This window comes from Erpetoichthys calabaricus, chromosome 11 (assembly GCF_900747795.2).
Source record: "Erpetoichthys calabaricus chromosome 11, fErpCal1.3, whole genome shotgun sequence".
NCBI classification, from domain to species: Eukaryota; Metazoa; Chordata; class Cladistia; order Polypteriformes; family Polypteridae; genus Erpetoichthys; species Erpetoichthys calabaricus.
This window is the reverse complement of record NC_041404.2, coordinates 89315831-89332635: the sequence shown is the minus strand read 5'-3', so window position 1 is coordinate 89332635 and position 16805 is coordinate 89315831. Positions and strand designations below refer to the sequence as shown.

General features: G+C 36.5%; 1 protein-coding gene across 6 annotated transcripts in view; it reads left to right on the top strand.

Moving 5' to 3' along the window:
• atp2b3b (ATPase plasma membrane Ca2+ transporting 3b) overlaps positions 1 to 16805 on the top strand; it is a 608455-nt gene that overhangs the window by 482100 nt on the left and 109550 nt on the right. For all 6 annotated transcript variants that reach the window (XM_028813571.2, XM_051933859.1, XM_051933861.1 and 3 more), the window contains 3 exons: positions 2790 to 3024; positions 8243 to 8422; positions 13495 to 13582. In XM_028813571.2, the coding sequence (XP_028669404.2) occupies positions 2790 to 3024; positions 8243 to 8422; positions 13495 to 13582 (503 nt within the window). The remainder of the gene's footprint in view (positions 1 to 2789; positions 3025 to 8242; positions 8423 to 13494; positions 13583 to 16805) is intronic.

The window sequence follows — 16805 nt, the reverse complement described above, 5'->3', positions numbered from 1 at the left end:
CGACCTGGCACAGACTGATGCAGAGGCACGTGCAAAATAAACAGACTTTTTTATTTCTCTTCAGCCGTGGAGCACACCTTCCCCGTGTTCCACAGGCCCAACACAGTCCCACAAGCACTTTAAATGGCGCAAACAACAAATCCTTCCTTTGGCACCACCACTCCTCCCAGGCAACCTCGTCCTCTTCTTCCCGATTGTGGCTCCTGAGTGGTGGATGCTGGCCCTTTTTATAGCCCACCTGGAAGTGCTCCAGGTGCTTGATCACCTGTGGCTAATTGCACTTCCGGGTGGGGCTGCAGAGATGTCCAGGTGGGTTCCTGGCTCCATGCAGCACCCCCTGGCGGCCATCCCAGATCCCTACTGGGTTGTGGAGAACTCCATCTCCCATGAAACCCTGCGGGAAACTGAGGCACCACCGTCAGCCAGGGAGGCTGCCACCAAGCGTTCCGGGGGAGGTAGTGAGATGCCCATGGCTGCTCCCCCGGAACATATGTAGAAGGGGCGTCCCAGCCGGGCATGGGACCCGGCTGCCCGCTATACTGTCAATGCATAATATCCACCGCCTTTCTCATCAGAAGAAAAAGATTTCACAACCTAAGGGCCAGTTTCCATTTCAAAAGTCTTGCATACAGTATTCTCATCTGTCCCACTCTTGCTTATCAATTGATTTGCATTGTACCTGATCTTAATTCCATGTGGCCTTTTCAGGATGAGTCTGATCAGACTACACATGACAACCAAGTCTTATATACCTAATACCACCTCCAGTCATGAGACAAAACATATGTAATGACTTAACTAGGAATAAAACCTAGCACGCTAAAGCTTTGAGGAAGCAGAGAAAACCACTCTATCGCTGTGTATTCAGTTGTAACTGGCCTCCTTAAACCCTGGCTCAGACCTATCCCAGACTGAGCATAGCAATTTCACTAAGAGAAATGAAAAAAAAATGACAAATAAGCAGAGACTGTTCAGTTCATCAAGCTGGGTTGGCTGTTTCCTCCATGCCACACACCTGTTTTCTCACTATTATATATTGCTCATTCTTGCTGTACATTAAATGTATATGTGGTATCAAATGTTTCTATATTTAGCAAATCCTACTTTTATATTATTTTTAGATACACTTAAAGCATTGAGAAACTGCATCACCTTTAGTATGGACTGCTCAAGTTGAAATATTTAAAGGAAATGCTCCTTTTAATTTACCTTGAACGATTATGTTTGATTTACATAAATATTTTAGAGGCTTATTGGATAAAACAAACCACTAATACTTAATTATCAGGATTATGAAATGCTCACGGTTAGTGGTTGCCAAACGTGATCCTGGAAACCCCCTATGGCTGCAGGTTTTTGTTCCACCCAGATTCACAATCACAGAATCAGTAATAATTATAATCTTTTCACATTTAATTAACTGGTCTTTTTTCCCCTCTCTTCTTCTACATAAAGAAAAGCAGAATAGTATGATTTTTACATTTATAAGACATTTAGAAATATTTCTATTTTTACTGTCATGTTTAGTGCTTAACTCTCTTTTACTATTTTCCTATTATTTTCCCCTTTTACTGTGTGGTTCACTCCCTTAATTTGATCTAAATAATGACAATTAACAACAAGCCTAGCAGACACCTGGGCACAAAACACTGAATGATGAAAGGCTGCAACAACTTTAGTGTCAGATCCACTAATTAGGAAATAATAGATTAAATAACCAGAACACCTGGAAAAATAGAAAGAAAATCAGGATGAAAATATTTTAAAAAGTAAAAAGAAAACACAACTTTATTATACTTATATAACTGCTTATCACATTTTAATAACAATTTACTTAACTTAGTTTTGAAATTTCTACATTGACCCCAAAAAGATTGAATAGAAACAGTGAAATAACTGTTCACTTAATTAAGCTAGGAATCCAATAAAAAACAGAAGTTGGTTGGAGCAAAAACCTGCAGCCATAGTGGGTTGCCAGGACCAAGTACAGGAACCACTGCTCTAGATTTCATAAATGTGTAAATATATTTTTAATTAAAACATAAGATCTTAGGTATAATTATACACTGATGTGATTTCAGCTTAAAATATCTCTTTATGAAAAGATTTTGGGAGCCCTAGTACTCATCTATTGATACCCAGAAAATGCAAATATGTCTTTAGAAGGCTAATAAGATGCTAAGTTAGATAATACCATGTATGAAGAACAAGTGACACAAGTAGTACTTAATATATATAATAAACTTTTAAGGGCTCACCAAACACATTGTGCCTGTTTGATGAATAAATATACATGTATAATTAACATATAATTTGCTTCGGAAACTTAGAACTGCATGGTAGGAGCCATGAACAAAATCTGAAAAAAGGATTCTCAACCTAAGAAAAGAGAGTTTAAGAAGATTCAGGACAGTAGTATTTAAAACTAAACCAAAAACAATTGCATTGATTACCAGCTATTCCTTTAATGTAAGTTGCTAAACAAGGATATAGGAGCCCAACCTAAAAGGAGGCTAACAATAAATGATGAACAAATGTTAAAATGTATGTGTACACTCATACAACCATTGAAACATTGAACAAGTTACTTAGAAGTCAATTTAAAAGCAGCAGTTTGGGTAATGATTCCAAGTTACTTTTCACACCAGTTAACAATGAGAAATATGTAATTTTTCTCAGAACCTACTCTGTTATTTGTTTGAAGTGTTTTGTTTACTCCCATCTTCAAAACAAATTACCATTTAATAATAATGACTAACATTTGCTTTGTCCTTCTCTACTTTCCCAAGATGCTCCAGTATTTTGAACAGCAATGGGGAGGCAAGGAGCTTCCGTCCCCGTGATCGAGATGAGATGGTGAAAAAAGTGATAGAGCCAATGGCATGTGATGGACTCCGAACAATCTGCATTGCCTACCGTGATTTTCCTAGTGTTCCTGAACCCGACTGGGAAAATGAGAATGAAATTGTTTCAGATCTGATTTGTATTGCTGTGGTGGGCATTGAAGACCCAGTTCGACCTGAGGTATTGCTTTCAAAAACAACATTTTATTTATAGATTGCTGCTAGTGCTACCGTTTAGGATTATGTTCTGTACATCCTTTATTGAATACTAGGTGGGTCCAACTTCTGACTCATTGAGAAAGTATGATAGGTTTGAGCTGTTAACTACCAAGATAAATTAAAGACATCTGACATATTGATTAAATCTATCTCAGCCCAATATTCCCCATACTGTAAAGTAGGATGCCAGTGGACAGGTCTCTTGGTGGGGTTGGTCAATAGTACCTTTTCTAGCTGGTAAGCCATGTTAGCAGAAGGATAGAGGGAGATTTCCTTGTGTTTGGAGTCATTACTACTTAGAGTGTGTTCCTTCCACTGTGGATTATCTTTGGATAATTATAATCACAGTAAGACAAAGATAGCATTTTCTGGAAAACTTATTACAGGGTTTATGTTTTACATTTCTCTGCCATCAGCAGAAAATATGGACTTTGTTTGGGAGTGTGTTTGTGTGTGAAACCATTCAGTCCATTGGGCTTGTTTGCTTAGCTGATAGTTAAAATGTCCCAATATCTTATCTGATTAACTTCTTAAAAGTTGTCCAGGTTTCTGCTTCAACTACAGTGTCCTCCATATTGTTTGGGACAGACACATTTTTCCTTGATTTACCGCTCTGTTCTACATTTAAAAAAAAAAATGAATCAAACAATTCAGATGTGATTAAAGTGCACATTGCAGACTTCAATTTAAGGGTATTTGTATACATTTCAGAACACTTTTTCTACACAGACCCCCCATTTCAGGACATAGCAATGGTAGGTATATTAAAGCAGTCGTATTTAGTACTTTTTTGTGTATCCCTAACATGCAATGACTGCTTGAAGTCTGTGATTCATGGACATCGCCAGGTGTGATTATCTTCTTTGGTGATGCTGCCAAGTCTCTAATGCCACTATCTTCAAGTCTTGTTTGTTACGCGGCTTACATACATTTTCTCCTCAGCATACTCAATTGAGTTTAATTTGGATGAATAACTTGCCCATTCAAGAAGTTTAAATTTTTTAGCTTTGAAAAACTCCTGTGTTTACTCAGCAGTATGTTTGGGATCATTATTGTGCTGTAGGATGAAGTGCCGCCCAATGAGTTTGAAGGCATTTTACTGGAACTTGAGCAGATAAGATGTTTCTATACACCTCAGAATTTATTGTATGATTGCGGTCAGCAGTTACATCATCAGTGAAGATAAGTGTGCCAGTACCTGTGGCAGCCATACATGCCCAAGCCATATCACCCCTCCACCACATTTAACAGATGAGTTGGTATGCTTTGGATCTTGGGCAGTTCATTTTTGTCTCCCTATTTTGAGCTGGCCATCATTCTGATACAGGTTCTAATTTGTCCTGTTTGTCCACAACTCCTTTTTCCAGAATTTTGCAGGCTCTTTAAAGTACAAATTGTAATCTGGTCATCCTATATTTGCAGATAAATATTGGTTTGTGTTGTGCAATGTGGCCTCTCTGTATTTCTGTTCCTGAAGTCTTTTGTGACTAGTCGTCTCTGACACATTCACTTCTGCCTCCTGAAGACTGTTTATGTTCAGTCAGACAGGCATTTGGGGCTTTTCTTTACCATAGTGAGGATTTTTTTGTCATCAGCATTGGAGGTCTTCCTTGGCCTATCAGTGTCTTTGCAATAACTGAGCTCAAAATTACGTTCACTCTTCTTAATGATATTCCAGACAGTTGATTCAGTTAATTGTAAGGTTTTACTGATGTCTGTAATGTTTTATTCTTGGTTTTCAGCCTCATAATAGCTTCTTTTACTTTAATTGGAAATCATTTGTCATCATGTTGAACAATGGCAACTACAGACTCCAAAGATAGTCTGTAGGTAGAAGCAAGCCTAGGTTTTTATGCCTGCATTAATGAAGCAGTGAAACACACCTGAGTAATCACAAACACCTGTAATGCCCCTTCTCCACAAACATTATTGTGCCTTGAAATGAGAGGACCATGTATAAAAAGTATTGTAATATTTACATGGTTTGACAGAAATGTGTGCATATACCCTTAAATTAAAGTCTGCAATGTGCTCTTTAATCACATCTGGATTGTTTGATTTGTAATTTTATATTGTAGCATAGATGGGTAAATCAAGGAAAAAAGTGTCTTTGTCCCAAACATTATGGAGGGCACTGTATGTTGTACTTTACTTTTGTAAGCTATTGCAGTTGCCTGTTCAAAAAAATCTAAAAGATTGGTCTGGCAAGATCTAATATTCATAACCCATGCTGGATGTTATTTAATATATTATTTTCATATAGGTACACATTTTCAATGAGTTCTCATTTTGTGTCCCTAATAAAGTTACTTAAATTCTCTTCTCTTATCTTTTTGATGGAGTAGTACTCAGAAATTGCTTGCTGTTTATTTTGGCTTCACTGGCAATTTTTTTTTAGTTCTGCTTTTGAATGCTTTTTTTGATCTCTTGACATGGTGTCCAATATTACTCAGGATTAGTCAGAGTTATTTGGCTGTTTTTTAGTTTTCTTGTACAGTGATCTTTTCACTTTCACTTTTTAAGTAATGCCCTTGTTTATCCATTTGGTTGATTATTTTAGTTATTTTGTTTTATTGGTTTTAGGAACCAAAAATCTCTGAAGTAACATGACCTATCATTTATACTGTATTTGTGGAAGTTCTGCTTTCCCATTCCATGTATTGTAGATACTTCCTCATGCCCATATAATCTGCTTTCATCACATTACTATGTGTATCTTTGTTTTGGTATACATTTGTGTATTTTTAAAGAAGATGTCAGACTTTACCATGTTGTGATCACTGTTGCTTAAAGTACTGTATTAGTGACTTCTGTTTTTATTACTCTGTTCAACTTGAAACAAACTGGGTGAGAAAATTTAATACCAGCACCATTTCAGTTTCCACTTTTGTATTCCTGATTAGGGCTTCCCAATCACTATTTGGAAAGTTAAAATCACCCATGATCACTGTGTCCTGTATTGCATATACTGTATGTCTTATCTGATAATCTGATGATAATATTCTATTGTCTTAAATATCAGAATATGGTAGCCTGTGGAACACTTTAATTCAAGCTTCCTTACTAACTTAACCCACAAAGTTTCTGACGTGTTCCTTTCTACCACCTTGAATTTATGGGACTGAATATTATTTCTAACATATAGTGCCACGTCTCATGTTTTAATTTCTTGTCTGTCTTTTCTAACATATGCATAACCACTAATATTATATTCATCTTTACCACTCTAATTTAGCCATGGCAATAAAAGTTTTTTTTGGGTGGGGAAGGGTGTCCCTAAGGCTTTTTCACAGTGTTGTACATTATAAAAGGTAGCCTACCTAGTATGCTGGAGCCAAGAATATGGGATAGGACAGGTAATGGTCCATTGTGTTTTAAACATACTTAAGGACTTCCATCTTGGGGTGGGAGTGGACCTCTACATGCCAGTGAAAGAAGAGATATGATTGGCTTTGAGGGCATAGAAGATGCCCTGGAAGCATCAGAAAAAGAGAGTGTTTGACAAAGGATAGGTGACACAAAGACACAACAGTTCCTTGGTGAGTGGGTAAGTACTATACATGGCCCCAGCTCAGAAGAATTAAGATCACTCGTAAGAGTGATATCCTGGAGGACTAGCTAGAAGCCACTTGTTACTCTCTAACCTTCTAGGCAGCTGCATATCATTCATAAACTGAGAAGAATTGAAGCATATTGCTTTTTTAAGAGTACAGGCAGCAGGAGAGATATTTTATCATAGAGGGACTGGTAAGGACCCCAGTTACAAAGGAATTCCAGTAGTGCAATGATATGCTGCCAATTTTCCTCAGGTTCAAACCTGGGGTAGTATTCTTAAACATATTCACGTACAAGTCATGTTGTTTTTCCTTTGAGCACTATCATGTTGTGCTCCTTCTGATATGATGTGGATGTCAATTGCTAAGTACACCCACTGAAATCACATCACGTGAAGTCATCAGAGCGACGCTATTTAAACCAGTGTCACATGGGACACAGTATCCAAGTTTGTGAATTACTTCTAAAAACATTGGTGAAGTTGTTATTTTTTTGTTTAGTTTTTTTTTGTTGGTTTGACTAATTTTGGCACGGTTCTCTAAGACTTTGATTTCGATTTACATGTTGGGCTTTGTTAAACACCAGCTGGCTGTATGATAAAGATTTCATCTCCTAGTTCTTTTTTTCTTTTGCCCAACTGACTTGCCAGCTTACATCTGTGGCAGAACATTTTCAATATTTTAATATGTTCATTAAGTTTTCCACTAATGTTCAGCAAACTGGTAAAACATTTTCATAGTGGGCTTATGTTTTGCAGCCAGGGATCTTTGGTCAAGTTGCTTTTCTCATGGAAAACTGTATGTTTCTTGCTCATACGCGTATAGAGTAAAATTTACAATTAAATTAAATAAAACCTGGGCAATGCTGGAAAAAAAAAGCTGTTATTTTTGAAAGCAGACGTGTTAATTTTTTTTTCCAACTTTCAGTTAAAGACGGAACCCACTTATACCTAATTATTACTTAAGAAAATGATTACATATGACAGGATGGGACAGTTTTCTCTCTTTTCTTTATTTTGCTGTAACTCCCTACTGACATCTGATGATCCTTCTCATGTGGGTCCAACCCATTTCATAAAAGTAAATTGAATAAGCCTTGATGCATATGAAATACTAAGTCTCCTTTAAAATGGGTTTCCCTTGAAACCTTTCGCGTATGTACTGTAAATGCTTATCTTAACCCGCCCATACAAAAGATAAAATATGTTACAAGAAGCATAGTGCTGAAACTCAATGAAGATTAATATTCACTTGTGCAGACCTTTTTATAAGAGTTACTAAAACAAAGAGGAAAAGCAAAGTGAAAAGGGGAAAAACATATTTTAAAAAGAGACCAGAAAAAGGTATTTAATAATTATATTTCTGATTCTAATGCAAAGTTTTATTAAAAATAAGAACTAGCATGTACCTCAGGAACACACTGGTATGAATTCATAACCAGGTATAGTTCTTCAAAGGTGGAGTTGGGCTAACCTTGTATAACTTTTAGGTCAGCACAGCATAAAAATTATAATAAGACTTAAACAGTATAAAACAAAAGATAAAGTGTGTTAGTATTATTTGTTGAGATAGATAGATAGATAAGATGGATGTATATAAAGGCATTTTTTTGTAATTTTACTTAAGGTGCCAGAAGCCATTCGGAAGTGTCAGCGTGCAGGAATCACAGTGCGCATGGTAACAGGAGACAACATCAACACTGCCAGAGCTATTGCAGCTAAGTGTGGAATAATCCAAGCTGGAGAGGAGTTCCTGTGTCTTGAAGGCAAAGAGTTCAACCGACGAATCAGAAACGAGAAAGGAGAGGTGAGAGTTTTTGTAAAATTGTACAGATTGGTTATCAGTATTTGTGCAATGCTAGATTAAGTATGTTTGAGAATGTTAAGTTATATTATGCTGTGCTATGCTATTTTATGTTATTTGTCTATGTGCATTTCCAAATGTGGCCAGCAGTGAGCAATTAGGTGGATCAGGATGGATGGATCAGGATCAATGCTAGGAAATGCCCTGTGGAAAGATCATTCCACTCACAGTGCCACCTAATACCATAATGGAAATAAATTAAACATAACAAGAGCAAAAACCAATGCTGACAAAAACAATACTTTATAATTAGCTTGTATTATAGAACCCCATATAAATATTGTAGAGGTGAACGTTGCTCAAGCAGTTAGGGCACTTACTCTCTCTCACTCCATCTTTCTTTGTTAGCTGAGGTGTTCTCTGTCCACTACCTGTTAACTTGTCCAGGTGCTCCAGCATGTCTGGGGTTTAGCAGTCATGGGGTTCTCAGTTCCACAGTGTAGTAACAGTTTTTTTTATAACTTTAAGATACTGTTTTGGTACAATAAACCAATGAGTGTTTTTACATAAGCTGTATTACAAGCAACACACAACAAGAACTCTTGGTACCTACTACTGAAATGGAATAATTAAGTAATTATTATATTTTGCATACATTTTTGTAATTTCTTTATAAAAAATTGTAAAAGTTTTAAAGTGATCTTGATATCTTAGATATTGAAGAAGCTCACAGGTTCTTTCCAGCTCTGTTGACATCACAACAATTAAAGATGTTAAGCTCACCTATTTAAATTTGAAGGGAAAGTGGCTTTTGGGTTTACCTTATAAGATATGATAGAGTTCTGTGTTCCTTGTTTCACTTTTCAGAGGTTTAAGAGTGGTGAAGGTTTCAATTTGGTGTTTGTGTCAATAGAATGTTGAGTCCTGAAATCCATTTCTTACTGTTACATATTAGGCTATCCACATCTTCTTTGTGGTCTTACCCTCTCTGTTTGTACTAATTTTCTACAATTGTTGTTTTACATTATGTTTGATTCAGTGGTTCTCTCGTGGAGTATTTGAGGTGTAGGTTTCTCAATTATTTGGAAGTTATGTTTCAAGTTCCTTTGCCTTCAAAACATTAATCAGAACATTAGAACAATCTTAGGCGGCGAGCACATGCCGTTCAGCCCAGCAAAGCTCGTCAGTCCTATCCACTTAATTCATTAAAAAAAACATCAGGTCTAGTTTTAAAACTCCCTACTGTCCACCACACTAGTTGGTAGCTTATTCCAAGTGTCGATTGTTCTCTGTGTAAAGAAAAACGTCCTAAATTTTGTGTGAAATTTACCCTTAATAAATTTCCTACTGTGTCCCCGTGTTCATTATAAACTAATTTTAAAATAGCAGTCTCTATTAACTGTACTAATTCCCTTCATAGTTTTAATACTTCAATCATGTCTCCTCTTAATCTTCTTTTACTTAAATTAAAAAAGGCTCTGCTCTTTTAATCATTCCTCATAATTCATCCACTGTGGCCCTGGAATCAACCTAGCCGCTCTTTTCTTGAGTTTCTCCAGTGCTGCTATGTCCTTTTTTAACCTGGAGACCAAAACTGTACACAGTACTCCAGATAAGGCCTCACTAGTGCATAATAAACCTTCAGCACTACTACACACATCGTGCTATATACCCTAACATTCTTTTTAGCATTCTTAATGGCTTCTGTATATTGTCTAGAAGTTGATAGTTTCGAGTCCATTACAACTCCTAAATCCTTTTCATAAGGTGTACTTTCAATTATCAGACCTCCCATTGTGTATTCAAACCTAACATTTTTACTTCCAACATGTAATATTTTACATTTAATGACATTAAATTTGATCTGCCACAAGGTCCTCTATAATGATTTAACTGACTCCAGAATATAGTATCTGCCAATATCCCTAGCTTAGTATCATCTGCAAACCTAATCAGCTTGTTACTTATATTCCCGTTCAAATCATTTATGTAAATTTAAAATAGCAGCAGCCCTAGCACTGACCCCTGTGGAATACCACTCTTAGCATCTGCCAGTTCTAATAGGGTTTCTCTCACCATAACTCTTAGCTTGCTTCCTGTGTCTGGGCCAATTTTTCTTCCATCTACAAATATCAAACTGATCTCCTACTTCTTTTAGTTTGATGCCCAACCTCTCGTGTGGCACTTTATCAAATCCATCCATCCATCCATCCTCTTCCGTTTATCCAAGGTCGGGTCGCGGGGGCAGCAGCTTGAGCAAAGATGCCCAGACTTCCCTCTCCCCGGCCACTTCTAGCTCTTCCGGGAGAATCCCGAGGCGTTCCCAAGCCAGCCGGGAGACATAGTCCCTCCAGTGTGTCCTGGGTCTTCCCCGGGGCCTCCTCCCGGTTGGACGTGCCCGGAACACCTCACCAGGGAGGCGTCCAGGAGGCATCCTGATCAGATGCCCGAGCCACCTCATCTGACTCCTCTCGATGCAGAGGAGCAGTGGCTGTACTCTGAGCCCCTCCCGGATGACTGAGCTTCTCACCCTATCTTTAAGGGAGAGCCCAGACGTCTGTCAGAGGAAACTCATTTCAGCCGCTTGTATTCGTGATCTCGTTCTTTCGGTCACTACCCATAGCTCATTACCATAGGTGAGGGTAGGAACATAGATCGACTGGTAAATTGAGAGCTTTGCCTTACGGCTCAGCTCCTTTTTCACCACGACAGACCGATGCAGAGCCCACATCAGTGACCTTATCAAATGCTTTCTGAAAGTCAAGATAAATAATATCATATGCTATAATACATACTGTATATTTATTACCCAAAATATCACCAAACCACCCAATATTGCATATAATAGTGTTTTTCTTCAGGAAAATGCACTACACAGGGAAAGCAATGGTTGCCATTATGTAGCAACTGCTATTCTCTGTTTCTTGATTCCTGCAGATAAGGCTGAAGATATACATGCTTCAAGAATCATGACGGAATGTACCAAGATTCACTTACAGAAGACCCTGGGCATGTTTAATCTGAGATTATCTGGATTATCACCATTTTACCCAAGGGTGTTGAAAAATGTTACTAAGCATAGGTTAGGCAGATTACCCCAGTTTAGCATGTTAATGCCTTGGCCATCATCAGGATAAGCAGACTGAAAATGATGACGACAGGTCAAAATGTTTCATGTTTATAGAGAGAAGTTTGAATATAAAGTGAAATAACATATGTTTGTTGTAATTTTTAATATACAGAGTTTAATTCAATATATATGGAGTCAATTATACTGTATATATATATATATATATATATATATATATATATATATATATATATATATATATATATATATATATGGAAGAGAAGGTCTGTGATACGGTTTGCATATTTGCAGTTGGAGATCCACAAAGGGAGAAAAAACGAATCACGTATCATAAAATAGTTTTATTCCTGAGCTTTCAACCCCTATCAGGGGTCTTCATCAGAGGATAATGCTTAGACTTACAAGAATCAAAGGCAATATATAGCAACACATTCAGGGGGTGGGGGGGGTGGGTGGAGGTGACTAAGTCCGTATGATCAAAAGGGGGGGGGGGGGGGGGGGGTTACCGTTAAATTAAAGTGCATATGTCCTTCTTAAGTTGGCATATGCTGGGTTTATGTCCAAGTGTCTGTTGATGGCATTTTTCATCTGATAGCCAAGACTCGGCCAACTCTCTGGCGCTTTTTGTACTGGCCTTAAATTTTACTTTCACGTTGTCCCAGTTGAAAGTGTGTCCTGTCGATTTAGTATGTGCATATATCAAAGATAGTGCGTCCTTTCTTCTGACAGCGTTGCGATGTTCCTGTACACGTGTTGAGATTCTTTTTGACGTTTGTCCTATGTATACAGCTGAGCAAGAATTGCATGGAATACTATAAACTGCGTTTCGTGTTTCGGCTGTCGATTTCTTGTTTTTAGCATTAAACAGGACCATGCGCAGATTGTTGGTGGGTTTATGTGCTATTTTGATGCCCCACTTGGTCAGGGTGCGTGCCGTGCCTTCTGACACATTAGAGTTGGCCGAGTCTTGGCTATCAGATGAAAATGCCATCAACAGACACTTGGACATAAACCCAGCATATGCCAACTTAAGAAGGACATATGCACTTTAATTTAACGGTAACCCCCCCCCCCCCCCTTTTGATCATACGGACTTAGTCACCTCCAACCCCTGAATGTGTTGCTATATATTGCCTTTGATTCTTGTAAGTCTAAGCATTATCCTCTGATGAAGACCCCTGATAGGGGTTGAAAGCTCAGGAATAAAACTATTTTATGATACGTGATTCGTTTTTTCTCCCTTTGTGGATCTCCAACTGCAAATATCAAACCTGATGTACTGTATATGGAGGAATGCTACTGGCAGCTTTTTTGTGAAATTTAAAGGACACCTTCAGCTCCCCACTTGAAGAGGCTATCGTTTCCATTGCCTTAAATTATGCCTAATGCTTATATGTTATGACTGTCATCAACTTTTTTATTTTATAATTTCTGGTAATTTTAATGTTTTCCTTATTATAAATATGTTTCCTTCATGTTAAATATTTCATATCCTTCTGTTTAGTTATAAAATCAAATGGTTGATCTTTTAGTTTTCATGTTAATACATTATTCCATTCAAGAGCACAGAAATTAATTTTGGTATGTCTATATTATCATGGTGTATTTTTATATAAACAGGGTATAATGAAATATGAAAAACATGATATTTAAATTGTATAATGTTGGATGCTTTCAATCTTACAAACTGTATCAGGTGCTAATGAGTATGTAAACTTTTATTCTATCAGAAATGATCCTTGTAACATAATGGTAGCCTAGCTTAGGTTACTGTAACTCAACCAAACAAGTCAACCTCTTGTCCAAGAAGTTAGAGAATGGATTATGTGAAAAGCCAAAAAGATGAGGAAAAGATTTCACTGAGGTTAAAAACCCAAGGTTTAACTGAATAGTTTGAGTGTTATAAAGGTATAAATATATTTTTTGTTTTAAACGCAATAATTTGTAACTTTTTTTTTCTTTTTGTTTTGTTAATATACCACAGATAGAACAGGAGCGGATTGACAAAATCTGGCCAAAGTTGAGAGTTTTAGCTCGATCTTCTCCAACTGACAAACACACCTTAGTAAAAGGTAGGTGAGCTATCAGGCTATAAATTAGAATAGAATGGTCAGTGGTGTCAAATGCTGCGCTTAAGTCTAAAAACATAATTATAGAGGAGATTCCTTCATCAGAGGATATCAGAATGTCGTTTACAACACGTGTTAGTGCCATTTCTGTACTATGACCAGTGCGGAAGCCAGACTGGAACTTCGCAAATAAATTATAATGCGTAAGGTGTGTCTGAAGCTGATTGGTGACTACTTTTTCAAGTATTTTATAGAGAAAGGGTAAGTTTGAAATGTGTCTATAGTTATTAAGTAAACGTGAGGCTAGGTTTGACTTTTTAAATAATGGTTTTATGATGGACATTTTTAGTGCATCAGGTACTGTGCCATGCAATAATGAACTATTAATAATGCAAGAACATCCATTGTACTCTTTATTAGTTTTGTTGGCACTGGCTCTAGGGAACAAGTAGTTGGTTTCATTTTAGAAATTAAAGTTAAAACCTCGTGTTTTGTCACAGGATTAAAATTTCTAAAGTGTTGAATGCAATGTGAGACAAGGTCTGCCAAGCTAGTTTGTGGTTTGCACTGTGATGCTGAGATCTGGGACGTTATATTTTTAATTTTCTCATGAAAGAAGTTCATAAAGTCTGCTAATGTCTGTTGGTATTTTGCATTGTAGATCTGAATTCCCATTTGTTAAATTAGCCACTGTTGTAAATAGTATCCAAGGATTATTATTATTATTACCTGTTATTTTAGAATAGTAGTCTGAGCGATCTTTAAAGATATTTTTTAACACTCTCTGTCCATGCAATTTGAAAGACCTGTATCTTTGTTGTTCTCCATTTGTGCTCCAGTTTTTGACACTAATTTAAGAGCTCGAGTGCTCTCATTAAACTAGGTTGAGTTTCCATGTGCTTTGATCACTTTTGTTTTAAGGGGAGCTACTGTGTCCATAGCATCTCTCAAGGTCGCATTATAATATGATATTAGCTGATCTAAATTGTTTTTCACGTTTGCATTTGATGTTAACTGATCTAAATGGTTTTCTATAATTACACTTGACTTACTCAAAGTATCTATAAATTTTGAAGCAGAATTACAGTCTAGATGTCACACTGTCTTTGTTTTAATCTGTGTGTGTATTGGTAAGGGCAGAACCAAATCAAATGTAATTAAGTAGTGATGGGAAAATAATGGAGTAATGTTTAAATTTTGAATTTCAACTTTGTAAGTTATAATTAAATATAATGTGTAGTTATGATTGAGTTGGACCTTAGATAATCCGACAAAATGCTACTCAGTAAAACATTTGCTAAAAGTGTCAGTCTGCATATGTTCATTAAAATCCCCTATCAATACTACATGATCATAATTTATAGCCAAATTAGATAAAAGGTTGCAAAATTCAGTCATAAGCAATGAATATGGCCCTGGTGGTTTGTAGACTAGCACTACAATTGTGTTGGAATCTGTTTTAATATTTAAAATGAATGCCTCAAAGGATGTGAAGTCGCCTAAATTTTTAGAAGTGATTTGCATTTTGTCACAAAGAATTACTCCAAGACCTTTTGCTTGTCCAGAATCTCTAGATTTATGAAGGAATGTTTATCCATGTAGTGACGCCTCAGCTAGGGGAACAGTGTCAGATTTACTAAGCCGGGTTTCAATGAGAAGACACAGATCAGATTTTGTACTTAATATGATATAATTTACCAAAACAGCTTTACTTCCAAAAGAGTGAATGCTCAATAAGCAGCCTTTAAAACTGCATGCTTCTTTCTGAACTGATGATATATTTTCTGAGGGGCTCCCTGCTTGGAGCATTCTTTTTTCACCTGTACTCTTTGTCTTCTACCATTAAGTTTTATAAATGACCTCTGATGCCAGTATCTTCTAGTTTTAAGAATAATCTTAGACAAATTTGCTTTTGTGCTACTACTCAAGTTTCCCATTCAAAAAAGTCAGCATTGGTCTGTGAGGGTCTTCCTTTCATAAACCTAGGGCTTAAAGGTTTTCATTTCAATTTTTATTTCATTTATAAAGCTTGTGTATGCACATTAAGAAGCTCCAGATGTGCATATGCAAATTCCCACTCAAAAGTCAGGACTTATAAAAGTAAACCTGATGGGGGAACATGTGTATATTTAAGGCAACTCTGAATTATGCATACACAGCATTTTGGAGAAACTGTGAAATGATGACACCCTCAATCAAATCGGAAATGTAGCCAGACCTCCTAAATGACGACTAGAACACCTAATAATACATATTACCAAGTCATTATTATATTATATATATATAATAATATAATATATTATATATAAAAGCCAAATACCACTGACTCACTCATCACGAAATCTCCCGAACCATGAGGACTTGGGACTTGAAATTTGGAATGTAGGTTACCCTTGCCCCATAGGTGCTCGCTAAGAAAAATTTTTAAAAATTTCGTGGCTCAATTAAGCGCGAAATTTCTTATAGTTTTTTAGACCCATTCACTCCATTTCTTTCTAAAATAAATTTCTTTAAAGTAAATTAAAAATACTTTCATTTTTCTGAAGAGTACAAGTTTTGTTTTGATATTTTGGAATTCCCACGAAGCGTTTATAATTTACCAATTAGGTTATTCCAAGGTATATTAAAGCAAATTTTTTTTTTTTTTTGAGGATTTAGATTTTCATACTTTTTTTATTTTATTCTTTTTCATACTTTCTTCACAAATTCCTCTATTAAGTTTATACCTCTTTAAATAAACCCGCAAAATTATGACAGAGGAAGAAAGGATTTATATTGATGAAGTAATGGTTTCTCACTGCGTGGTGCAGATGAGCAGTGACGGTGCGTGCCCATTCTCATAGACTGTTTAGGATTTGTAATTTTGTATGATCTTAAAAACCCCTCGAAAATCTATTTTTAATATAATAAATATTATAACATCCACCTTCATCTATTTTTATTAACAAATAAATTTAGCACTTAAAACTTACGCGGTCTGGTTACTAAATAATACCAGGGGTGGTGATAGGATCACTGGGGCTTTAGTCCAAAACAAGTTTTGATCATCACTGTTTAAGTCTTCTATACTTAAAACAGCTTATATTTGAGTAAACCATTTCAAGAAATAATTAGTAACCTTCCCTTACAGGACGTATACTGTCACTCTGTATATTTTAGAACACATTTTTCCTGTTGCTATCCCGTAGCGAAGCACGGGTATTCAGCTATATAAGAATATAAATAC